The 26,388-nt window shown below is 43.6% G+C and overlaps 2 protein-coding genes across 2 annotated transcripts; one reads left to right on the forward strand and one right to left on the reverse strand.

Annotated features, from left to right (window-relative positions):
* Nucleotides 1-2,755: 2,755 nt before the first annotated feature.
* On the reverse strand, nt 2,756-14,355 carry LOC147100321 (alpha-crystallin B chain). The gene is made up of 3 exons (XM_085967894.1): nt 13,864-14,355; nt 6,967-7,089; nt 2,756-3,147 (listed from the first exon to the last, which is right to left on the reverse strand). Exons 1-3 carry the CDS (start codon nt 14,068-14,070, stop codon nt 2,944-2,946), a joined length of 534 nt encoding a protein of 177 aa, XP_085824020.1. The 5' UTR covers nt 14,071-14,355; the 3' UTR covers nt 2,756-2,943.
* A 1,442-nt stretch (nt 14,356-15,797) lies between these two features.
* Nucleotides 15,798-21,606, forward strand: hspb2 (heat shock protein family B (small) member 2). Its single transcript, XM_085967893.1, has 2 exons — nt 15,798-16,003; nt 17,742-21,606. The coding sequence occupies exons 1-2, from the start codon at nt 15,910-15,912 to the stop codon at nt 18,203-18,205; spliced, it is 558 nt and encodes a 185-aa protein (XP_085824019.1). The 5' UTR covers nt 15,798-15,909; the 3' UTR covers nt 18,206-21,606.
* The last annotated feature ends 4,782 nt before the right edge of the window (nt 21,607-26,388 follow it).

Here is a 26,388-nt window from a genome sequence, read left to right on the forward strand (position 1 = left end):
CAAAGATTGACGCTGCAATTTATTTGGTGACATTTGACCAAGTGTTGTATGCGGTTTTACAGTGAGGATGACTGAAGGATGTGAATTCAAATTTTTGGGCATGTTATTTTGTCAGTGCTAAGCCTATAAACTGTTAAAAATTTGACTTGTGCATTTTTGTCATGGCTGTTAGAAGATATATGTGACAAACTATTGAATAATATTGTCTCGAGAATTTTTTTTCAACACTGTATTTGAATATTTAAATTTTAGCTCGGCGCCATTGTTCCACCGTACATCCTCCATCAGCTGGGAGGCCAGATGATCTAATGCAATGAACAGGGGCAGGGGAGAGAGGGAAAGAGTCCAGGATCTATTACATGTATGGGGAACACACAGCCAAGACATTGAAAACTTGAGCTGATTTCAGTCACAAAATATAGTGATTTCTCTTCTAAGTAACATTACATTACAACAGCGACTACACTTCAAAAGTACTTCATTGGCTGTAAAGCGCTTTGGGACATCCTGAGGTCGTGAAAGGCGCTATACAAATGTAAGTCTTTTTCTTTCTAAAACTGAATGCTGGAAAGCTGAAATAAGGGCAGAAAATGCTGTAAAACGGCCATCATCTGAAAAAGGAGAAGGTAGGTTAACATTGAGGCTCTTGCACATTCTTACATCTGAAAGCACAGATTATATACACCCTTCCTTTTCCCCTGACTTCAGGCATTTCCTACATTACAACAGTGACTACACTTCAAAAAGTACTTAATTGGTTGTAAAGCGCTTTGGGAGGTCCGGTGGTCGTGAAAGGCGCTATATAAATGCAAGTTTTTCTTTCTTTTCTCAGCTCTCATTTTCTCTCTCTGACGGCACACAACTATTGCTCTACATTTCCAATGGCCACTTTGCCAGCGTTCACAAACTCTGATGTGATTATTACAGAGTTAAGTGCACGCCTCCTACACTCAGTAAAAGGCTCTCAGTCAGAACACTATCTCACTTTTAAGACAACTGGACCTTGGCTTCTGATTTCTTGGTGAAATTTGATGTTACGGAATAGAACATTCACTATAGTACACATCTAGCTATGATATGCAAAATGGTCAGCTTCGAAAATAACTTCGAAAAGAAAGTTCTTACGCACAAATAAAGATGTATCACAGTGAATTACAAGAGTCTGATAGGTTCTTCTTTGGTTTGGGTCCAGTATGCCTATTAATAGCTACATGTCCTACTGACTAAATGCACCCATGTAATTCATGTTAGTGTGTGTTGTTGTTATAAGCATTGATAGGACACTAATAGTCACAGAGATAATGTTAAATGATCTCAAATTAAGCCTTTGCTCTGTTCTATGATGAACAATGTATATAAATGCAGTCAATTAATACAATTTAATTTTGCATTGTATTATTTACCAGGTTTACCAGACTGATACCTGGACGTCAAGTGTTAAATTACAAGGAGAGATCACACAGACTCAATGGGCCGAATGGCCTCCGTCTGTGCCGTTATGACTCTATGACAAATTAGGGTTGTATTCCCTAGAATTTAGGTTAAGGGGTGATCTGATCAAGGTTTTCAAGATATTAAGGGGAACAGATAGGTTAGATAGAGAGAAACTATTTCCGCTGGTTGGGGAGTCTAGGACTAGGGGGCAGAGTCTAAAAATTAGAGCCAGGCCCTTCAGGAGTGAAATTAGGAAACACTTCTACACACACAGGGTGGTAGAAGTTTGGAACTCTCTTCTGCAAACGGCAATTGATGCTCGATTAGCTGTTAGAAACATAGAACAATAGGAGCAGGAGTCGGCCATTCGGCCCTTCAAGCCTGCTCCACCATTCAATATGATCATGGCTGATCCTCTATCTCAGAAATGCGAGGGTACACCTTTTCGGAAAGGATGAACAGGCTGGGTCTCTTTTTCTCTTGAAAAGAGAAGGCTGAGGGGTGACCTAATAGAGGCCTTTAAAATCATGAAAGGTTTTGATAGAGTGGACACAGAATGTTTCCACTTGTGGGGAAGAGCAAAACTAGAGGCCATCAACATAAGATAGTCACCAAGAAATCAAATAGGGAATTCAGAAGAAACTTCTTTACCCAGAGAGTGATGAAAATGTGGAACTCGCTCCCACAGGGAGTGGTTGAAGCGAATAGTATAGATGCCTTTTAGAGGCGGTTAGATAAGCATATGAGGGAGAAGGGAATAGAGGGTTATGCTGATAGAGTTAGATGAGGAAAGACGGGAGGAGGCTCGAGTGGAGCATAAACGCCGGCATGGACTGGTTGGGCCGAATGGCCTGTTTCTGTGCCGTATATCCTATGTAATACCATATTCCCGCTCTCTCTCCATAGGAAATCTATCTATCTCCTTCTTAAATATATTCAGTGACTTGGCCTCCACAGCCTTCTGTGGTAGAGAATTCCACAGGTTCACCACCCTCTGAGTGAAGAAATGTCTCCTCATCTCAGTCCTAAATGTCCTACTCCGTATCCTGAGACTGTGACCCCTCGTTCTAGACACTGCCCTCCCCCCCCCCCCCCCCCAGCCAGTTTAAAATCTGAGATTGATAGCTTTCTGATAACCAAAGGTATTAAGGGATATGGTATATGGAGTTAGGTCACAGATCAGCCATGATCTCATTGAATGGCGGAGCAGGCTCGAGGGGCTGAATGGCCTCCTCCTGTTCCTGTGCTCCTTCCTATGTTCTTACCATTTTACAAACCAGTAAAGACAAAGTCAAAGCAGAAAACCAGGAACTATGCAATGGGTTGTTCAAATAGTTGACTTTATTTAAATGTAAGTTTCACTAAGGCAGTAAAGATAAATGTTTATTGCAGGCTATCAGATTTTAAGGAATGTGTGATTATATAGCAATACAAAAATGTTACATTGAAAGCGAAAGGCAATACTTTAATGGCTTGAAGTCATTTCGCACCGAACTGAACAGAAAAGATCTACTTTTGCTGAGGTCCAGCGACTGCAGGCTTTTCCTCTCTGGAGATGGGCACAGATCGCTCAGGGACATCGGCCACCTTCCTAGGACCAGTGATTGTAAGCACTCCGTCTGCAGACAGGGAGCAGGTGATCAGAGCTGGATCAACTCCTGCTGGGACCTTGTACTTCCGGTGAAATTCTCTGGAAACGTAGCCATGTTCATCCTACAGAAAAAAAGATTTTAATCAAGTGAGTATTAAAAATGGTGGTCGGTCAGTTCACAGAAACCCCACAGTGCAGATAGAGGCCATTTCGGCCCATCGAGCCTGCACCGACACATATCCCACCCGATCCCCGTAACCCCTACACCAACACATATCCCACCCTATCCCCGTAACCCCACGTATTTAATCCCCTTAACACTAAGGGTCAATTTATCATAGCCAATCAACCTAACTCGCACATCTTTGGACTGTGGGAGGAAACCAGAGCACCCGGAGAAAACCCACGCAAACACAGGGAGAATGTGCAAACTCCACACAGACAGTCGCCCGAGGCCAGATTCGAACCCGGGTCCCTGGTGCTGTGAGGCAAGAGTGCTAACCACTATGCCACCGTGCTGCCCTTCTTCTAAGGATTTTCCGAAAAAAGGAATTCCATTTTCTTTTTGACCATTTTTTAAAAAGTGGAATAAACTGACTGTAAGATGAAATTCTGGACAACCCAAGCCTCTCAGATATTGTGGAATTTCTCATCCATGGCTGGTATAGTTCTGAAAGTTTCTCGTCACTTCAAAATGCAAGGCGAGGGCCACAAAACAGACCAAATAAAGTCACCAGAATGTTTGTAATTGTCTAGAAATAATTGTTGTATACGAAATTATCATGAACTAATGGTGCTGCCATCTTAAATACTGGGCATACTGGCTGGTGTTTGTATACAGGAATTGTGGGCTTGCAAGTCAGAAATGTTGAATGGCAACACCCTTTCAAATGAATAAATATTTTTGCAACATTTCCAAGTATGAAACCTGTATAAATACAATTTCATAGTGTATGAACTGGTAAATGACTGTCGGGAACAGAAAAAAATAAAACTTGCAACACCACAGAATACCTCTCCAATACTGTGTATACATCCAGGGCAAATATGGGGAAGAGCAAAACTAGAGGCCATCAATAGGATAGTCACCAAGAAATCCAATAGGGAATTCAGAAGAAACTTCTTTACCCAGAGAGTGGTGAGAATGTGGCACTCTCTACCACAGGGAGTGGTTGAAGCGAATAGTGTAGATGCATTTAAGGGGAGGCCATCACAGACACGATGGGCCCTGGTTGGGCCGAATGGCCTGTTTCTCTGCTGTATATCCAATGTAACATCACATTCAACTGTATGTGCTTTGGTTTTGGTCAACCTGCCTCACCGGTGAGACTGCTGAGTGCACCAGGCACATTATCCCCAAAAAAACCAATTATTTATAAAATCTGTATGTACAACTCTCAATGGCTCAGCAACTTTATTGATATAAGAATGGTAACTGCACTTCAAAAGTGAGTCATTGGCTGTAAAGCGCTTTGGGAAGTCCTGAAGACATGAAAGTCGCTATATAAATGCAGGTTCACACAGACCAGGAAGATCGCTACATTGATCCTCAGTTTGCATTGAGTTCGTTGATCTCAGCCACGACAGTGAGAGCAGCTCCACAATTGACCTCAGCACCCTTGGGTTGGAAATCATAGCGATTTACGCCACAGAAGGAGGCCATTCGGCCCATCGTGTCGGTGATGGCTGAAACAGAGCCATCCAGCCTAATCCCACTTTCCAGCTCTTGGTCCGTAGCCCTATAGGTTACGGCACTTCAGGTGCATATCCAAGTACTTATTAAATGCAATGAGGGTTTCTGCCTCTACCACCCTTTCAGGTAGTGAGTTCCAGACCCCCACCACCCCCTGGGTGAGAAAAGTTCTCCTCCACTCCCCTCTAATCCTTCTACCAATTAGGGATTAGGGATGGGCAAATTGGCGGGGTTACTGCTCCTGATCTCTATCCAATGACCCCTGCCGGAAGTGTACACCTGTGGACATTGAGTGAAGACAGGCTTAGGCACAGCTGTGATGCCACAGCAGTCAAATAGCTTGCTGATAATCACTGCAGAGGTTCACACTTGCACAATGGCCACCTGGGTGGAAGTCAATCGTGAAATGTCAGATATTAACAAAAGGTTCACGCTTCACTCACGATTTTTGACATTATCTAAAGCCCTTGACGACATTACAGTCTTGTAACTGAGTTCCAGGAACGATTCTATATTTAATTTTGCACAGCAAGGGCATGTGACAGCTTAGTTCAGCATAAAAGAGTGCTGTATTGCTGTATTTCAGTGGAGGGAACACATTCCAATTCTCAATTTAGACTGACCTATATTGGGGTATCTGTAGACTTGATACAGGGAGCCAATTAACTTTTATTACAAAAGATTTTTTTAGCAGGCATTATATTTACCTAAAATGCAAACAGTGACTTGTTCAACACCAATGCTGAAATACCTCTGTGTTTTTCGTGATGGTTGTGCAAATTCAGAATGCTTCACAACAGCACGGTGGCATAGTGGTTAGCACTGTTGCCTCACAGCGCCAGGGACCCGGGTTCGAATCCGGCCTCAGGTGACTGTCTGTGTGGAGTTTGCACATTCTCCCCGTGTTTGCGTGGGTTTTCTCCGGGTGCTCTGATTTCCTCCCACAGTCCAAAAATGGGCAGGTTAGGTTGATTGGCTATGATAAATTGACCCTTAGTGTTAGGGGGATTAAATACGTGGGGTTACGGGGATAGGGTGGGATATGTGTTGGTGTAGGGGTTATGGGGATCGGGTGGGATATGTGTCGGTGCAGGCTCGATGGGCCGAAATGGCCTCTATCTGCATTGTGGGGTTTCTGTGATTTCTGTGATTTCTGTGACAACTGAACGAGAACACTTTAAAGTGCTGCAAAAGCACCTCGCATTCCTCCAGTGGGTCGACAGCAGATATGGTTAATATTTCTGTGCACTATTACAGCTGTGAGCAGGACCTTCTAACACTGAGGTAAGCAAAGCGGGTAAGTTGGGTGGAATCATTCCCTCGATTAAAAGAAAAAGTACTCCGAAAGAATTGCAAAAACCTGTTCTTCTGTTCAAAATCGTATGGGTCTGATCTGATGTGTGTTGCTTCAACTGGTTTTGTAATCTGGTACAACAACAGAAAATGCTGGAAAAACTCAGCAGGCCAGGCAACATCCGCGGAGAGAGAAATAGAGTCAACGTTTCGGGTCGAAACCCTTCTACAGAACTGAGGGAAAAGGCAGGAAATGAAACAAAAGGCAGTTTGGGGGCTGGGAAATGGGGGAGGGGATGAAAGAAGAGACATTGAGAGATATTCAAGATGAGACGAGATGGTAATAGGACAGGTAAAGAGACAGACAATGGCTCTAGATGAAGTGTGAAATGCACTGGCAGAGTGAGAGACAGCTGCCATGTGGGAGAGAGAGGGGGGAAAAAGGAAAAGTCACAAACCAAAAGTGTGGATAAAAAATATGAAAATATAATAGGGGCCGAGGTTATGATCTGAAATTGTTGAACTCGATATTGAGTCCGGAAGGCTGTAAAGTGCCTAATCGGAAGATGAGGTGCTGTTCCTCGAGTTTACGGTGAGCTTCCGTGGAACAATGCAAGAGGCCGCAGACGGTGAGGTCTGAGTGGGAATGGAGCGGTGAATTGAAATGACAGGCGACCGGAAGCTCGGGGTATAGCCCTAGCTTCAACTCACAATATCAATGAGATTTTTTAACCACCGGCTACGGACGTTTCAGCTCCCAGCCAAATCAGCACTTTGTGTGGGAACTGACACGTAATTTAATTCCCTCTCACCCAAAGTGCGACTCCTACAATTTATATCCGAACCAACGGGTGCACGGAATACTCTGTTGAGCTCGCCCAGCTGACGAAAGTGACTGCAAACACGGAGCAAGCCTAAGACGGAATAAAAATAGGGGGGAAAATATAAAATGTACCTGACGTTCTTCATGTTGAGCCTGGACTTCAAAAAAGTCGCCCAGAATTTTAACTCGCAGTTCTTCAGGAGTGAAATGTTTAACATCAAGGTGAATCGCAAATTTGTCCTTGTCCAGTCTCATCTGCAAGAGACAGAGCACACACGCTTAGGAAAGAACGGATGCTTGCCGTCAAATTCCTAAGCTTTTTGCTTGTCATCAATATTAGGAAGGTGATAAAATGACTAACCAGAACTGGGATCATGAATTTCTGTGGCTCAACACTAACGACATTGATATCTCTCTCAGGAGTTTGGGTCGATTGGGCTTATACTCGCTGGAGTTTAGAAGAATGAGAGGGGATCTCATTGAAACTTATAAAATTCTAACAGGACTAGACAGACTAGATGCAGGAAGGATGTTCCCGATGGCGGGGGAGTCCAGAACCAGGGGTCACAGTCTAAGGATAAGGGGTAAGCCATTTAGGACAGAGATGAGGAGGAATTTCTTCATCCAGAGAGTGGTGAACCTGTGGAATTCTCTACCACAGAAGGCAGTAGAGGCCAATTAATTAAATATATTCAAGAAGGAGTTAGATATATTTCTTAAGGCTAAAGGGATCAAGGGATATGGGGAGAAGGCAGGGACAGGGCTTGGATGATCAGCTATGATCTCATTGAATGGCGGAGCAGGCTCGAGGGGCCGAATGGGCTACTCCTGCTCCTATCTTCTATGTTTCTATGAGATTGTTACAGTTTTGATCAATCAGGAGCCAATGTGCTAGATCAGGGTGAAAATCTGGTCAACTGATCATTAGCTTTACGTCTCAACCATCGTGACTGAAACAACACATTATATTTTCCTTTGTAACTGGTCACATAATATGTACTGGATACAACCTGTAATTAACAACATAAAAACTGCTATTTCCCAGTAAACTTGGAATAAGGCTTTCACAAACACTTTAACAATCGTTTGTGAATGTTCCATGTCTAATACAACCCACATCCACATAAACCTGCAAGCAGCTAAGGCGCCAGTTCCTCAAAAGTTGGATCGATTTTTTTTAAAGATGGATCAATCAGTCTCTTGACTTCTTCCTTAAATATACTTTCTGTGAGAACAGGGGCATTTTCATTCTCCAAGACAAAAACTTCAAATTTCCTCCCCGCCAAATGAAACAGTGCTGACTAATGATATGAAACTTTTGAACTTACAGATTCTAGATTTTGTGAATTAGTGCTCCCAATGCAGAACTTTGAGCAACGGAAGTACATACAGGAAACTTTCGATTAACCAGCCACTAAATAACCGGAAATGTCGGTTAACCAGCAAAATTCAGGAGTCGGTTCAGATAACTTTTACTTTTAGTTACTTTTTTTTACTCATTTCTGGCTGTGCAAGCGTCTAACTGAAGCTGTTGCTAAGCTACAGAGACACTTGCAAGCTGTGCTGATTGTTTTGAAGCTGTTGCTAAGCAACAGGGTTTGTTGCTAGATACGGAGCTCAGAAGCTCCGTATGTTTTAACTATAGCGCTCGATTCTCCGGCATTGTTGACAGACCGGCACCAGCTCGGTCCTGTCCGTGCTGGATACCAGAAAGTTTCCTGTATCAGGAATTCAGGCTCAGAAGAAAATCGTCTTGTATTGCTGACCTCCATATCCGAATTCCTGATAGGCACTCCTATCATGGAGTGCGAATTTGTAGAATATACCCCACAGATTAAGGTAAACATCCACTCCCTCCACCATCGCGCACAGTGTGTACTATCTACAGGACTTCACTGCAGCAACTCGCCAAGGCTTCTTCAGCAGCACCGCCCAAAGCCGTGACCTCTACCAGCTAGAAGGACAAGGGCAGCAGGAGCATGGGAACACCACCACCTCCAAGCTCCCCTCCAAGTCACACACCATCCTGACTTGGACATATATCACTGTTGCTTCATCATGGCTGGTTCAAAATCCTGGAACTCCCTCCTTAACAGCACTGTGGGAGCACCTTCGCCACATGGACTGCAGCGGTTCAAGAAGGCAGCTCACCACCACCTTCTCAAGGGCAATTAGAGATGGCAATAAATCCTGGCCTTGCTAGTGACACCCATATCTGGAAAAGGAATAAAAATAAACATTGGGTAACCAAAAGACTGCACCATGGCACTGGGCACAGGAAAACCCAGCAAGAAAGTAGTAAATGAGTGGAAGGTAAATTTAAAACAAATATTGGGATAAACTAAAGTTTGGATGGACATTTGGAATAATCATCAAGCAAGTTAATGGAAACAAAAATATTGGGGTTATTCAAAATACCATTATGTGCTGTTAAGATCAGAGTTACACATTTTCTAGCCATTCGTAGTTTTTTTTTACACAGGAAGAGCTGTCGAAAAAGCCTTGGCGGATTGCTCCAGTGCATCCTGCATCTAGTACACACTGCAGCCATGGTGCACCGATGGTGGAGGGAGTTGATTTTTAAGGTGGTGGATGGGGTGCCAATCAAGTGGATTGCTTTGTCCTGGATAGTCCAGGCACGAAGCGAGTATTCCCTCAGACTCCTGACTTGTGCCTTGTAGATGGTGGAGAGGCTCTGGGGAGTCAGGAGTTGAGCCACTCGTCGCAGAACACCCAGCCTCTGAACTGGTCTAGGAGCCACGGCATTTATGTGGCTGGTCCAGTTGAGTTTATTGTCAATGGCAAGCCCCAGGATGTTGATGGTGGAGGATCCGGTGATGGTAATGCCTTTGAATGACTGTTGGAGATGGTCATTGCCTAGCACTTGGGTGGCCCGAATGTTGCTTGCCACTTATCAGCCCAAGCCCAAGTTAATGGGAAGAAACTCTCTAGCATTATGCACTAGAGAGGTGAGTTCTGATGGTCCATATTTTCTAATCCTAAGCTTTTCTCATGACAGAGATGTCAAATACATCCAGAACCAGGGGTCACAGTCTAAGGATAAGGGGTAAGCCACTTAGGACAGAGATGAGGAAGAATTTCTTCACCCAGAGAGTGGTGAACCTGTGGAATTCTCTACCACAGAAGGCGGTTGAGGCCAAGTCTTTAAATATATTCAAGAAGGAGTTAGATATATTTCTTAGAGCTAAAGGTATCAAGGGATATGGGGAGAAGGCAGGTATGGAGTCCTGAGTTTGGATGATCAGCCATGATCTCATCGAATGGCGGAGCAAGCTCGAGGGGCCGAATGGCCTACTCCTGCTCCTATCTTCTATGTTTCTATGATCCCTGGTGCATCATGAGGGAGAGGTGCCAGCTGGAGGGTAAGTGGTTCCTTTCAGTGATGGAGGGAGAAAGAAGAAAAATATCAGAGGACGTGTTACTCCTGCACACCTCCTAGCAGCTGGGTCAAGAACGGCACAGAGACTTACAAGTTCACTGAATTCTGCAAGTACATCAAATCATTCAGTTTTCATATCTGGATGTCTGAAGAGACAATAATTTCCTTTAGCTGTAATCTGTCCCATGGAATGTCGCTGGCCAGCTTGCAGTGGATCCTACTGGAACATTCTTTTCATAAACAACATTCTGGCACATAGACTCAACCCACAGAGCAAGGGACAAACAAAGTCATCAGAAAAGACAGCTTACGTGGCACAAAGACAGACGTTGTTGGCAAATGTTAACTCATTCCGAGGTGAGGAATTGTTCTGCGAATTGCACAGAACGTGCTCAGATAATCTAAGGCTCAGGCTTTAAAATGTTTCAGAACTTTAAAAAAAGTTAATTTACATGCTCATCAAATTAAAGTGCTGTGGAAGAGCACATTTTCCAAGCTTTTGCCATCCAGTACCAGGATCAAACAGATCCAGAGTAACGCTCCATTGCACCTGCTGCAACAATGCACCGTAACCCTAATTCAGAATTTCAATACTACTCAAAGACAGTCATCCTCAGGGTCTATTTGAGTGAGAATTTCAAATTAGTTGCAATTATTTCCAAATTTTAATCATTTTTGTCTTGCGGCCGCATGCTTATTTGAAATTGAAACCACCACAAAATCATTTCATTTAGAAAAGATATGTAACACAGCAGGATTCAGACCTACGTCCTACATCTGCAACGATATTCACCCTTACCACAGCAGAGACTAGCTGCTCCTGGCCCTGACAAAATGCATTGTGCACCGGTCCAGGATGTGAAAGATGACCAGGGAGCATCTCTAACTGCTTGCCCATGCTTCAACCTTTGGTATCTGCCCAGTGGGCACCACAGGGTATTGGCTGCTTCGTTAACGGCAATTATCAACTTGTTATTTAAATTCACCATAACCCATGTTATGAATCTTATGATCCATGAAGAAAGACTCATGAAATAACACTGGATGGCCAGCTGGTGGCACCGTCCAAGGAGTATAAATACTCGGGCGTGGGCCCAGCTTGGCCAGGACATTTTGTAAGACAGGAACTAGTGAAGTACAACTAGACCTCCATGTTTTGAAACAAGTTGATTAAAGCCTTGCTTTATACTCAAACCAAGTGCGTAGTGAGTTTTATTACATCAACCCATATTCGATTTGGGCTAGCTTTATCCTGTTATTAGTTGTGCCCTCCTTCTGGGGGTGATGCTTGTAGTTTTCCTGGTGCCATTGGGCTTCACTGGCCTAGAACAAGACAGGACAATAGCAGAGACTGATTCTTCTCCCATTAGCCTAAGCAGGATTCAAACCAAACACAGATAGCACTCCAATTAATTGTGCCATCAGTCCCCAATTCTAGAGCAAATGTTGCTTTAAAGGACACTGTCTACCTTCAATGGGTCTGATTAACTGGAGTTATGAACCACCAAGAGGACACAGGTTTAAGAACATTGGCAAAAGAACCAGAGGGGAGATGAGGAGATTTTTTTAAATGCAGCGAATTGTTATGATCTGGAATGTGCTGCCTGAAAGGGTGGTGGAAGCAGATTCAATAGTAACTTCCAGGAGAGAATTGGATATATGCTTGAAAAGGAAAAATTTGCAGGGCTATGGAGAAAAAGCGGGTACTAACTGGAGAGCCCTTTCCAAGAGCTGGCACTGGCATGATGGGCATAATGACCTCCTGTGCTGCAAGATTCTGTGATGAAGATATATAACCATTGTGCTTATAGCATTCATTAATGAGAAATACCAATATCCAGTCTATATGACACACCAGATACCATCCAGGACAAAGCAGCCCGCTTGATTGGCACCCCATCCACCACCTTAAACATTCACTCCCTCCACCACCGGCGTACCGTGGCTGCAGTGTGTACCATCTACAAGATGCACTGCAGCAACTCACCAAGGCTTCTTCGGCAGCACCTCCCAAACCTGCGACCTCTACCACCTTGAAGGACAAGGGCAGCAGACACATGGGAACACCACCACCTCCAAGTTCCCCTCCAAGTCACACACCATCCTGACTTGGAAATATATCGCCGTTCCTTCATCGTCGCTGGGTCAAAATCCTGGAACTCCCTCCCTAACAGCACTGTGGGAGCACCTTCACCACACGGACTGCAGCGGTTCAAGAAGGCGGCTCACCACCACCTTCTCAAGGGCAACTAGGGATGGGCAATAAATGCTGGCCTTGCCAGCGATGCCCACATCCCAGGAATGAATTAAAAAAACTTGCTGAACCATCAAGGGAACATAAAAATTGATCTGCGCAGTCAATCCATTTCCAAGTTGCTGTGAAATCGGCTAACATGGGTGGGCTGTTCAAAGCCATCGTGTTGTGTATTGAACAACACTGGTTTTTGCAATGCTATCAGAAAATACTGAAAATACACAGCAGGCCTGTCAATGACTAAAAAGGGGAAAACAGTTACATTTTTGAGTTGGGATCCCTGTGTTCTTACTAATTTTCCTCTTTTCAGGTGCTACTGGATCTGTCGTGCATTTCCTGTTTTATTTCAGATTCGCAGTCAGCAGTCAGAGTTTTTCTTTTTGCTTAATACTGAGTCTGTAGGGCATGAATGCGTTCACATAAAGTAAAACCGGGCGTCCAAGCTTTTGGTCCTTGTGGGATGCATAGGTGAGTGAGTAGCAATAAAGCCTTGTGGGGGGCCAAGTGCAAAATCAATGTTTCCATTAATTTTCATATATTACAAGTTGCTGATGCTAACAGATCTTGATGTTCTGATTTAGGATTTATCCACTACTGAGGCAACCACACTAACAACTTGTGAACAAACTCCTGTCATTTACCATTAACCGCACTAATAAGCTATATTATTAGCTATCTTCCGATTAGGCACTTTACAGCCTTCCGGACTCAATATCGAGTTCAACAATTTCAGATCATAACCTCGGCCCCCATTACATTTTTACTTATTTTTTATCCACACCTTTGTTTTGGCCCTTTCCCCCCCCCCCTTTTCTCTCTCCCACATGGCAGCTGTCTCTCATTCTGCCAGCGCATTTCACACCTAATCTGAGCCGTCTTTTGTCTCCACTAGTCCGATCACCATCTCGTCTCGTTTTGAATACCTCTTAATGTCTCTTCACTTCTCTTTTGTTCTCTCCCAGCCTGGCCTCTCAATCTATTTCATTTCCTGTGCCTTTCCAGTCTTGACAAAGGGTTTGACCTGAAACGTTGACTCTATTTTCTCTCCACGGATGTTGCCTGGCCTGCTGAGTTTTGCCAGCATTTTCTGTTGTTATTTCGGATTTCCAGCATCTGCAGTATTTTGCTATCCTAATAAGCTATGTTAATTAGCTACCTCTTTGTGATATATATGTGTTCATTGTCTTCCTCTTTATGATCTATATATATATATATATATATACACACAGAACAAATGGACACATTCATTATTGTTACGAAACAGACAATATGTCCAGAGAGTTTGATTTGAGCAGTTAAGTTACATTTTAAACAAACATTTTTTGCCAAGTAACAGAACAAGGACACGGCGACTTTAAGAACAAACAGAACGTACCTCTGAAAGTCCCGACTGTGCCCAGCTCGGCATCCTGGCCAGGGGAGCTCCCATTCTCCAGTAGAAGGGGCTCAGCATGGACGAGAAGCTGGGGAAGAGGTCGGGATCAAAGTGCTCCCCAAAATTCTGGTCAAAGATACGGGAGGGGAAGATGGAGCTTGGGAAGAGGGGACGCCGTAGCCATGGGTGCTGAACCGCAATGTCCATTTCTTCTTTCTCAGTTGAAGGCAGGAGGACGTATATCTGTGTAGCTGTGCTGACTTCAGTCCAAGAGCTGCTTGAAGGCCAGTTGGTGTCTGAGTTCTTTATATACACAATGGCATCCAACCCATTGAACTTTCTGGAAAACTGATGCAAGGCTGATTGACTCTGTCCTGTGATTTCATTCTTTAGGGATTTATTATTCTGGGGGATTAGAAGCGACACAAGCAGGGGACCAGTCTCTCCACTGTTGGACAATGCTCTGCTGATCAGCCTCTTCCTCTGCTGGCAAAGCTTCAGAATGCTTTCGAAGATGACCTCATGGCGTTTCAAAAGGAGCTATTGTATCGGGAGGCATATTATGATGTTTCAGTTTTTATTAATGATTAAAGATTTTAGCCTCTTTGTGTTTCTGTCTGTGTGTTGGGTTATCTGAATGCTTAATTCAAACGGTGACGATGTTAATCACAAATGTCGCAGTCCATAAATAGACTAGTGGTGCCAAGCTTCTGATGTCACCTATGTGGATATTTGGAGCTTCTGGCTGCACTGAACGGTATCATCCCACACTGCTACATTACTGAATGATAATATGGGCTGGGACCTTCCACTCCCTCACCGTGTTTTGTTCATTCCAGAGCTTATAGAAAGCGTTACAAAAGACAGGCGGGCTGGAGGGGAACTAATTATATCACAAAAACACATATTGTAACAAAAAATGACCAAAACAGGTGAGCTATTTGAGAAAATGCTGCATCCCTTTTGTGCCTGCTTCCAGTAAAGCAAACTGATGTTACTCCAGCATGTTTTACTTCGGATATGGAGAGAGTTGAACAATTATTTCACTCAATCTCGCCTTGAAATAAATTCATAATTGTCAAGCCGTTTACCCTCCGTTAGGACTGAAGCCAATTAGAGCGTGTAATATTACAAAAGTTAGAAATTACTGTGTGGACTTGCAGATCCGCCAGAGTGTAATGATTAATTTCCAACTTAAAAATAATCCATTCATAGATTTTATATTTTGAAAACACAGCCCTAAATTACAAGTAAAATACTCTGGGACATTTGGAGAAAAGCTTTTCTACTATATAAAAAAACAAGTTTCTACAAAGATACCACACGGAGTATGGTGGGCACAGGGCAGTCCTTTCATTGTCAGCTCAGAGAAAGACTCGGTATTTGAAAGTGGCCTTTGTATACCTCCGACACCCGCTTACTGGGTGAGAGTTGCAGGGTTGGGTTGTTGGAAATAAATGCCTTTATAAATCAGTCATGATCCACCAATCCGGTCCTTCGCCTTGTAATTTCTATAGAAACAGACATTATAAGTAACAGAAAGATTACTGGGTTCTTAACTTGTTTATAAATCGCTGCTAACCAAATTCGGTTAAATGATTGTTTTTCTAATAGTATGGTCGAATTGTTGCTGGTAATATATGTAAATTACACCTTTCATACCCGTCCTTTAATGCCAAAAGTTTTATTTGCCAAGCACTCCAGAGCTGCTCCTGTGATTCCTAATGAGACAATAAGATGCACAGTAGGATATGAGCAGAGGACAAACATGGAAATAACGCTATCATTTATGATTCAGGGTGTGTGATCGTTTCCCAGAGGAGATTCCCTTTCCACTAGGAAGGTTCCAGCCCCTTGAGTGCCCTGGTTTATTTCTGTCCTGGTTTGATTCCCCTCCCTCAGGAATGTCCTGACATAAACAACACACGAAGGTTTGTGAGACGGATTGACCACAGTCTGATCTCGGGGTCAGGCTGAGAGCCAGGCAGAGGAGTCGAGTGTCTCATTTTCTGCTTCTCTGCTCGCACTCACTCTCTGATCCTTACAATGGCAGACAAGACAATCTCACATGCTTATCCCATGAGTGTAGAATACGAGAAGGACACGCCGACCACAATCTACGACCAGAACTTCGGGGAAGGTAAGCTTATTTTCGCTTTAAACCGTAGTTTGAGCATGAGCAACGCCAATCTGCCTCGCCAAGCTTGAAATTCAACTTGCAGAAATAACCACGCCTCTACTTATATTTCAATAGATCTGCAGCCTGTCTCAGTTTCTCACACCACCTCACTGCTTGTCATTGTCAGACGCTAACAGGTTGCAAATGGAGACAGAAGGAAACACACTGGGGCACACTAACAAAATGAGCGGTGCGAACATGTCCAGTGTTCTTTGGAATAACATTTGGATATTGAGTGAACTCTCCTAAATTGTTAGTTATTGGCGATCTTGTTCTCCATTGAACCCAATTTTCTGCCCTCTTCTGAAAGTGCTGACTCATGGTGGGGAATGTTTTTTTTTATTCGTTCATGGGATGTGGGCGTGGCTGGCAAGGCCAGCATTTATTGCCCATCCCTAGTTGCTCTTGAGAAGGTGGTGGTGAGCCGCCTTCTTGAACCGCTGCAGTCCATGTGGTGAAGGTGCTCCCACAGTGCTGTTAGGTAGGGAGTTCCAGGATTTTAACCCAGCGACGATGAAGGATCGGCGATATACTTCCAAGTCAGGATGGTGTGTGACTTGGAGGGGAACTTGGAGGTGGTGGTGTTCCCATGCGCCTGCTGCCCTTGTCCTTCTAGTGGTAGAGGTCGCGGGTTTGGGAGGTGCTGTGGAAGAAGCCTTGGCGAGTTGCTGCAGTGCATCTTGTAGATGGTACACACTGCAGCCACGGTACGCCAGTGGTGGAGGGAGTGAATGTTTAAGGTGGTGGATGGGGTGCCAATCAAGCGGGCTGCTTTGTCCTGGATAGTGTCGAGCTTCTTGAGTGTTGTTGGAGCTGCACTCATCCAGGCAAGTGGAGAGTATTCCATCACACTCCTGACTTGTGCCTTGTAGATGGTGAAAGGCTTTGGGGAGTCAGGAGGTAAGCCATTCGCTGCAGAATACCTAGCCTCTGATCTGCTCTTGTAGCCACAGTATTTATGTGGCTGGTCCAGTTAAGTTTCTGTTAACGGTGACCCTCAGGATGTGAATGGTGGGGGATTCGGCGATGGTAATGCCATTGACTGTCAAGAAGTGGTGGTTAGACACTCTCTTGTTGGAGATAGTTGTTGCCTGGCACTTGTGTGGCACGAATATTATCAGCCCAAGCCTGAAGGTCATCTAGGTCTTGCTGCATGCGGGCACCGGACTGCTTCAGTCCACTGTTCAGTCCAGTGATTCAGAGCTGCCAATGCAAGTGCCATTCTTTACCTGCAAGTCTTAATTGATCTATTCCCTGGTTTGCACCCACAATTTTCCAATAGTTAGTCACTGAGCTGTGCCTCTGGGAGGTGACATTGAGTGGCGGACAGGCCACTTTCTTACATGGTGTGGGGGAGACACATCTGAGGCTGAAAGATCATGGGCTGTTTGTGTACAAATACAGGTTGCACTGGCAGAGTTCTGGGACCAGATTGCATACCCACATTAGGTATGGTCCAGGGTGTGTGGAGATCTGAAACAGGACCAGAGGAGATAATATAATAACATTTTAATTTTTTAAAAATTGTTTGGTGAAATCTTTTCCTCATTGAACTGCAAATCAGATTATTGGGAAATAAAACCAAGATTAATTTTAACCATTGTCGATCTATGTATCACTGATAGCGTAGTTCTATGATGTATTATCAAGTTACATTCTCTATTGTTTACAGTTTGATAACTTCCAATAAATTCCTCAGGTTTGTCACCAGAAGATATTTTAGCTCCTACATTGTACCACGGTTACTATATCCGACCCAGGATCAATAAACAGCTGGACCGAGGCTTTTCAAAGGTTGCAACAAAGGATCATAAATTCCAGGTATTCCTGGACGTCTGCCAGTTCCTGCCAGATGAGATCTCAGTTCGGACAGTGGACAACCTGCTGGAGGTGTCTGGAAGACATCCCCAGAAATTGGACAGTCACGGTTTTATCTCCCGAGAGTTCACACGCACCTACATCCTGCCCCTGGATGTGGACCCTCTGTTGGTTCGAACGACACTGTCCCACGATGGCATCCTGTGCATCGAGGCACAGAGAAAAGGAGATGAGATCCAGCCCAAAGTGAACAACGTGAAAATCAATGTTGAACCGCCACCTGTAGCAGCAGAGCCTGAGGCAGAGAAAAACAAAGAGAAGCAGGAGGATAAGACGAGTTCCTGAAGTAAGAAGAGACGAGCTCACTGACCCTCTTTACATGATTGATATTGATATCAGGCTCTTTGTTGACTCATTTGCGTCTACTCTACAAAACAGGGCAAATTATTACAATGGCTAGATTGCAAGTAGCTGAAATTTTTTCAACTAGTTTTAAGTTGCTACTAAACCCCCCCAAAATGACTAATTTTGAAATAATTTTGATATCTGCTGTATATATGAAGCTAGAAACCCTAATTATTAATATCTGTCACAAATAAAATCTGATGATTAGCGTACTGATTCACTCCCGCCTTCTTTTTCTTTCCCTATGCCCCTCCTCTCTGGAAGCAGGTAACACATATTGGAGCAGATTTACACAGCTACCTTCCCATGTCTTTCTTCGCACAATAGGCTAGTCAAAAGTGGGCCTTTCATAGCCCAGCCTGAACCTGTCCACACAGTTGCACTTGCCAGTGATTAGAAAGAAAAGAAAGACTTGCATTTCTATAGCACCTTTCACAACCACCACATGTCCCAAAGCGCTTCACAGCCAATGAAGTACTTTTGAAGTGTAGTCACTGTTGTCATGTAGGAAACGCGGCAGCCAGTTTTGTACACAGCAAGCTCACACAAACAGCAATGTGATAATGACCAGATAATCTGTTATTTTAGCTATGTTGATTTGAGGGATAAATATTGGCCAAGGCACCAGGGATAACTCGCCTGCTCTGCTTTGAAACAGGGCCATTTGGATCTTTTAAATCCACCTGAGAGAGCAGACGGGGCCTTGGTTTAACGTCTCATCCAAAAGACAGCAACTCCCTCAGCACTGCACCGGGAGAGTCAGCCTAGATTTTTGTGCTCAAGTCTCTGGAGCAGGACTTGAAGCCACAACCTTCGTCACTCAGCACCAAGAGTGCTACCAACTGAACCACTGGCTAACACTGTTACAATGCAATAAAGTGCTTAAAAGCTAAAATGTTGGAAATCTGAAATAAAAGCGTAAAATACACAGCAAGTTCACCAGCAACTGAAAACAGAAAACACAGATTAACATTTCCAGTAGAGATCCTTCAGAGGTTTTGACCAACGGTCTCTGACTAAAATGTTAACCTATTCTTTTCCTGCTCCTAATTGCACACCAGGAATACTCCTGAAAGTGCATGTCTTTGGCTGTCGAGTGAGGCTTTTATTTCCAATGCACTGCCTGTCAATTTTTGGGGACGCAGTCTGAGGTCAGGTAACTACTTGTACAGATGTCTCTATAGAATAAATTCCCCAATCTTGTGCTCCCAGTGGAGCACCATGCACAGTTTTGGTCTCCTTATCTGAGAAAGGACCTTAGAGGCAGTTCACTAGATTGATTCCTGAGATGAAAGGGTTGTCCTATGAAGAGAGCTTGAGTAGATTGGGCCCACACTCTCTGGCGTTTAGAAGAATGAGAGGTGATCTCATTGAAACATATAAGATTCTGAGGGGGATTGACAAGGTAGATGCTGAGAGGTTGTTTCCCCTGGCTGGAGTGTCTAGAACTAGGGGGCATAGTCTCAGGATAAGGGGTCGACCATTTAAGACTGAGACGAGGAGGAATTTCTTCACTCAGAGGGTTGTGAATCTTTGGAATTCTCTACCCCAGAGGGCTGTGGATGCTTAGTCGTTCAGTATATTCAAGACAGAGATCGATAGGTTTTTAGACTCTAGGGGAATCAAGGGATATGGGAAGTTGAGATTGCAGATGAGCCATGATCTTATTGAATGGCAGAGCAGTCTCGAAGAGCCATATGGTCTACTCCTGCTCCTAATTCTTATGTTCTTATGCTTGATGGGCGTGTACTCAGAGAATCGGCACTACAATGCTGTAGCCCTATCTCATTTTGAGTCCTTCTCAATTGTGCTATTATGGAGAATTTCTGCTACTATTCTTCAGCTCTGCCTTCTCAAGTGCAGATATACTGTATCACAGAAAAGTAACTGATGGCCTTGAGATCAATGGAAACATATGCCCTGGTGCACCTTCATAGGGATGTTTGTAGCATGTAGAGTGTCATGTAGAAGTTATGGGTTCAAGTCCCACTCCAGGAACTTGAGCACATAAAGCTAGGCTGACACTCCAGTGCAGTGCTGAAGGAGCGCTGCACTGTCGGAGGTGCCGTCTTTCAGATGAGACATTAAACCGAGGCCCCATCTGCTCTCTCAGGTGGACGTAAAAGATCCCATGGCACTATTTTGAAGAAGAGCAGGGGGAGTTATCCCCGGTGTCCTGGCCAATATTTATCCCTCAACCAACATAACAAAAGCAGATTATCTGGTCATTATCACATTGCTGTTTGTGGGAGTTTGCTGTGTGCAAATTGGCTGCCGCATTTCCCACATTACAACAGTGACTACACTCCAAAAATACTTCATTGGCTGTGAAGCGCTTTGAGTCATCCGGTGGTCGTGAAAGGCACTATATAAATGCAAGTCTTTCTATTGTTTCTTTTGTAGAGGATAGGCGAGGGTCTTCTGCACTCTCTTAGCCACTCTATCCATTTGTCTGAGCTTCCCCTGTCCTAGAAGCTGATTTTGTCCGCTTTGGTCACCTCATGTACTTTCCTGTTCCCTCAGTTCCAAACAGGCATCAATAATGCCTTTTCTGTAAAAAGTCAATATTTTGGAAGTTATGGAAAAATGCTTCAATTACTCCTTAATGAGGTAAAAACACGACCAACACAGGTTAAGTGTGTTAACATGCATTATACCTGTTTACTCCCAGGAGCAATTTTAGAAGTGTGGGTAAAAGTCAATTAAACACATTCCACTAACACTGATGTACAGGAATACTGTAGCTTTACATACAATTAAGACAAGTGCGGGCATAAATACTCAGAACAAGTGAAACTCCTAATAGAGTGTTAACTGCCCTCTGCCATTGCAGTGCATAGTCCACATTGAACCAGATATTAAAACATCAACTGTAAATTTGTTGATTAAAAGCAACTTTTGTGTGAGTAGGGTCACTGAGGAAGATATCCGGGTAGAAATTCATCTCAGGCGCTGGCGCAAATTGGACGGCGTGGGATGGGCCGCCCGTTATACGCAGCGCCTGATATTCAGTTACATTGCAGTGAATGGAATTCATCCCATCATCTCTTGTGGTTGTGTGCCGAGTTTTTAAAAATCATTTTTAACAAGGCATTGTAAACATTTCAATTAATGATACTGATCATGATAGGTCCAGTGTCGGTAATTTAAATTTGTTTCTATCCTTTAGTTCTGAACTTCATTTGTAGCTTTTAAACTGCACACCTTTTCCTCTCTATATAAAATCCAGAAAATACTTTTGTTTCTGTAGATTTTTGAACATATATGTACTGTATAAAATAGAATATATAGAACTGCAGAATGTTTATTTTCTGTGATATGAATAAACTACAATTATTGCAGTCATGGTCCAAATTTACTTTGGAGGAACAACGCTATGGGACTTTGATGGACGAAATTATACTGATGTCTTTACATAAAACTTTGAATTGAATTTATAAAGAAACTGAAGAAGTGTAAATACTTTTTTTTCCAAAAAGATAATTAAAATAGTTCTAATTGAGCCTTTTCTTTCATTTAAAACTAAGAGGAAAAAAATGAAAGATAAAACTGAAATTTAAAAAATAATATTCATTATAAAACATGGATACAAATGGATTGCTTCTTTTCCCAAAGCCCCGGTTTCATTAAAACACAGAATCATATTAATCACAACTGCAAAGGTCTTAACATTCATTTGGTTCAACTTTCAGACTGAAAATGTGTCAAAAATAAAATGCTCTTTCACATAAGAGCTGCAAAGCTAGTCCACTAAATCTAAACTAAAATAAGATATCAAAAGGAAATAGAAAAATCAATGGAGCCACAGAGCCTTTTTTTTTAAATGTAAAGTCTTCCTGGACTGAAAAGTAAAATAGAGTGTAATCTTGGGCTTTCTTGTGCCATTAGCGTTTGGGGAAATGGTATAGTGCTAGCTGCAGTAAAGTAATTTTCATCTGGTTGTACTGTTAAAATGGATGACCATTAGGCTTCGATGGAGTGCAACGAAGGTTCACCAGACTGGTTCCTGGGCTGGGGGATTGTCCTATGAGGAGAGATTGAGTAGACTAGGTCTATACGCTCTAGAGTTTAGAAGAATGAGAGGTGAAACATACAAAATTCTTGCAGGGCTTGACAGGGTAGATGCTGGGAGGCTGTTTCCCCTGGCTGGAGAGTCTAGAACTAGGGGTCACAGTCTCAGAATAAGGGGTCGGCCATTTAGGACTGAGATGAGGAGGAATTTCTTCACTAAAAGGGTGGTGAATCTTTGGATTTCTCTACCCCAGAGGGCTGTGGATGCTCAGTCACTGAGTATATTCAAGACAGAGAGCGACAGATTTTTGGATATTAAGGGAAGCAAGGAATATGGGGATAGTGCGAGAAGGTGGAGTTCAGGTCAAAGATCAGCCATGATCTTATTGAATGGCAGAGCAGGATCGAAGGGCCAAATGGCCAACTCCTGCTCCTATTTCTTTTGTTCTTATGTTTCTGATTTCCTGAGAAAGGCAGTGATACTACTAAGCCACTGCTTAATTGCCTACTAGTTTGTTTTTGGTTACTCCCAGATATAACTGGCCTTGTGTTCACTGCCACCCTTAAATTCTTACTTTCTGGATGACCTTAGTAGGTGTTATCCTCAGTAGGTCTGGATTCTAGTTTTTGCGTAGAAGACATTTCTTAAAGGCATATTCTCCAAGGTAAGGCTTTGCAATGACTTTGGCTTAGAGAGTTCCTAACTACAATATTGGTCCATGTTTATTTTTACCCTATTAGGTCTCCTGTGGTAATATTCATGGTGAATCAGATGATATACTGATTTATATTAACGGGAGCATCATGCTATGTTTGATGCAGATTCCACAAGTACCTTTAAAATCGAATTAGATAGTTACTTGGAAAAAAGGTTTCAAGGGTTTGGGGAAAGAGTAGGAGAGTGGGGTGGTGCATGTGGAGAAAAAAATACCAAGGCATATATTTCTATGATTCAATATTATGATGAAGCTGTGTTTAAGTTGCCCTGTTCCATTATGTCAACACAATCTAATTGTTGTAAGTAAACACAGCCTGAGATCTGAGTTTAATTGGTATTTTGTAAAGGAAGCTCGCAGATAGGAACGTGCTTGTAAATTTTCAGCTCCAGGTCAGAAAAAATAGCATAAAATGACTGTTCTTTGGTTTTTTTTTTATATACTTTTGACACTTTGAAGTGTGATGATGCTCTCAAAACATTTGGACATAATAGATTCATTATTTTTTCCTTTTATTTTATCATTCACTCAATTAGGCTCCTTTTCCACGACTGGGTCACATGCATAACAATAAGGGAACAGCTATAATCATGGGGGATTTTAACAATCATATTGACTGGACTAATCAAATTGGGCATGGCAGCCTTGAGGAAGAGTTCATAGAGTGTATTAGGGATGGGTTCCTTGAGCAGTACGTAACTGAACCAACCAGGAGGCAGGCAATCTTAGATCTGGTCCTGTGTAATGAGACAGGATTAATAAAAAATATCCTAGTCAAGGATCCCCTTGGAATGAGTGACCATAATATGGTTGAATTCCAAATTCAGTTTGAGGGTGAGAGAGTTGCATCTCAAACCAGCATACTGAGCTTACATAAAGGAGACTATGAAGGTATGAGAGTAGAATTGACTAAAGTGGACTGGGAAAAAAGATTAAAGTGTAAGACGGTACAAGAGCAGTGGTCTACATTCAAGGAGATATTTCACATCTTTCAAGATAAATATATTCCACTGAGGAAAAAGGGGAGTAAAAGAAAAGACAGTTAAAACCGGCGGCAGTGAGTCAGGGGCAGCCCGACCAGAGCGGGCCTGCGTGGGAACACTGAGCATCGGCGGCAGTTAAAACTGGCGGCAGTGAGTCAGGAGCAGCCCGACCAGAGCGGGCTTGCGTGGGAACACTGAGCATCAGCGGCAGTTAAAACCGGTGGCAGTGAGTCAGGAGCAGCCCGACCAGAGCGGGCCTGTGTGGGAACACTGAGCATCGGCGGCAGAGTTTAAAATCAGCGGCAGTGAGTGAGGAGCAGCATACTAATTCAACAGCAGGGGAGAGAGGTAAAAAATAATCAAAGTGTGGCGTCACCAGGAAGCAGGTAAGTGATTGGTTGGTGAGTATTTCTCTCTTTTTTTTAAAACTTTAACTCTGGTTTATAGTTTCTAAGGTCTCTCTGGTGTAGCAGGGACTGTTGGTAAACCAGTTAACTGTAGTGTAATTAGTGGGATTGATTGATTTAATTTAAATTCAATTAATTAAAGGGTAAGTCATGGCAGGGCAGCTGGGCCCCGTGATCTGCTCCTCCTGCGATATGTGGGAAATCAGGGACACTTCCTGTGTCCCTGACAACTACATGTGCAGGAAGTGCATCCAGCTGCAGCTACTGACAGACCGCATTGCGGCGCTGGAGCTGCGATTGGATGCATACTGGAGCATTCACGATGCTCAGGACATCGTGAATAGCACATTTACGGAGTTGGACACACCGCAGGTAGAGGTTGGACAGGAAGAAAGGGAACGGGTGACCAACAGGCAGAGTACTAGGCGCAGGCAGGTAGTGCAGGGGTCCCCTGTGGCCATCCCCCTCTCCAACAGATACACCACTTTGAGTACTGTTGGGGGGGATGGCTTATCAGAGGAAGGCAGCAGCAGCCAACTTCCTGGCACCAGGGGTGGCTCTGCTGCACAGAATGGGAGGAAAAAGAGGGGTAGAGCTATAGTAATAGGGGATTCAATTGTAAGGGGAATAGATAGGCGTTTCTGCGGCCGCAAACGAGACTCCAGGATGGTGTGTTGCCTCCCTGGTGCAAGGGTCAAGGATGTCTCCGAGCGGCTCCAGAACATCTTGGAAGGGGAGGGTGAACAGCCAGTTGTCGTGGTGCATATAGGCACCAACGATATAGGTAAAAAGTGGGATGAGGTCCTAAAAGCGGAGTATAGGGAGTTAGGAGATAAATTAAAAAACAGGACCTCAAAGGTAGTAATCTCAGGATTGCTACCAGTGCCACGTGCTAGTCAGAGTAGAAATAGAAGGATACTTCAGATGAATACGTGGCTAGAGGAATGGTGCCAGGGGGAGGGATTCAAGTTCCTGGGACATTGGAACCGGTTCTGGGGGAGGTGGGACCAGTTCAAACCGGACGGTTTGCACCTGGGCAGGGCTGGAACCAATGTCCTAGGGGGAGTGTTTGCTAGTGCTGTGGGGGAGGGTTTAAACTAAAATGGCAGGGGGTTGGGAACCTGAGCAGGGAGACAGAGGAAAGGGAAACAAGGATAAAAGCAAAAGATAGGAAGGAGAAAAACAAAAGTGTCAGTCAGAGAAATCAACGGTTTAAATCAAACATGGCCACAGTAAATAATAATTCTAATAGTTCTAAGAGCATTAAAAAAACAAGCCTGAAGGCTTTGTGTCTTAATGCGAGGAGCATTTGTAATAAGGTGAATGAATTGGCTGCACAAATAGAAGTAAACAAATACGATTTGGTTGGGATTACGGAAACGTGGCTCAAGAAAGGCCAGGACTGGGAACTCAACATCCAGGGGTATGCGATATTCAGGAAAGATAGGCAAAAAGGAAAGGGAGGTGGGATAGCATTACTGGTTAAAGAAGGGATTAACACAATTGTAATGAAGGATATTAGCTCTGATGAGGTGGAATCTGTATAGGTAGAACTGAGAAATACTAAGGGGAAAAAACGTTAGTGGGAGTGGTTCATAGACCTCTAAACAGTAAGGCGGAGGTTGGGGATGGCATTAAAAGAGAAATTAAAGAAGCGTGCAATAAGGGCACAGCAGTCATCATGGGTGACTTTAATCTACATATAGATTGGGCCAACCAAATGAGTAACAATACTGTGGAGGAGGAATTCCTGGAGTGTTTATGGGATGGTTTCCTGGACCAATATGTCGAGGAACCAACCAGAGATCAGGCCATCTTAGACTGGGTATTATGTAACAAGAAAGGATTAATTAGCAATCTTGTTGTACGAGGCCCCTTGGGTCAGAGCGATCATAATATGATCGAATTCTTCATTAAGATGGAGAATGAAGTAGTTGACTCGGAGACTAGGGTCCTCAATTTAGATAAAGGAAACTACGATGGTCTGAGGAGCGAGTTGGGTAGGA

The sequence above is a fragment of the Somniosus microcephalus genome, chromosome 26 (genome assembly GCF_052327205.1).
Source record: "Somniosus microcephalus isolate GS21.2 chromosome 26, FLI_Smic_1.0, whole genome shotgun sequence".
Classification (NCBI taxonomy): domain Eukaryota; kingdom Metazoa; phylum Chordata; class Chondrichthyes; order Squaliformes; family Somniosidae; genus Somniosus; species Somniosus microcephalus.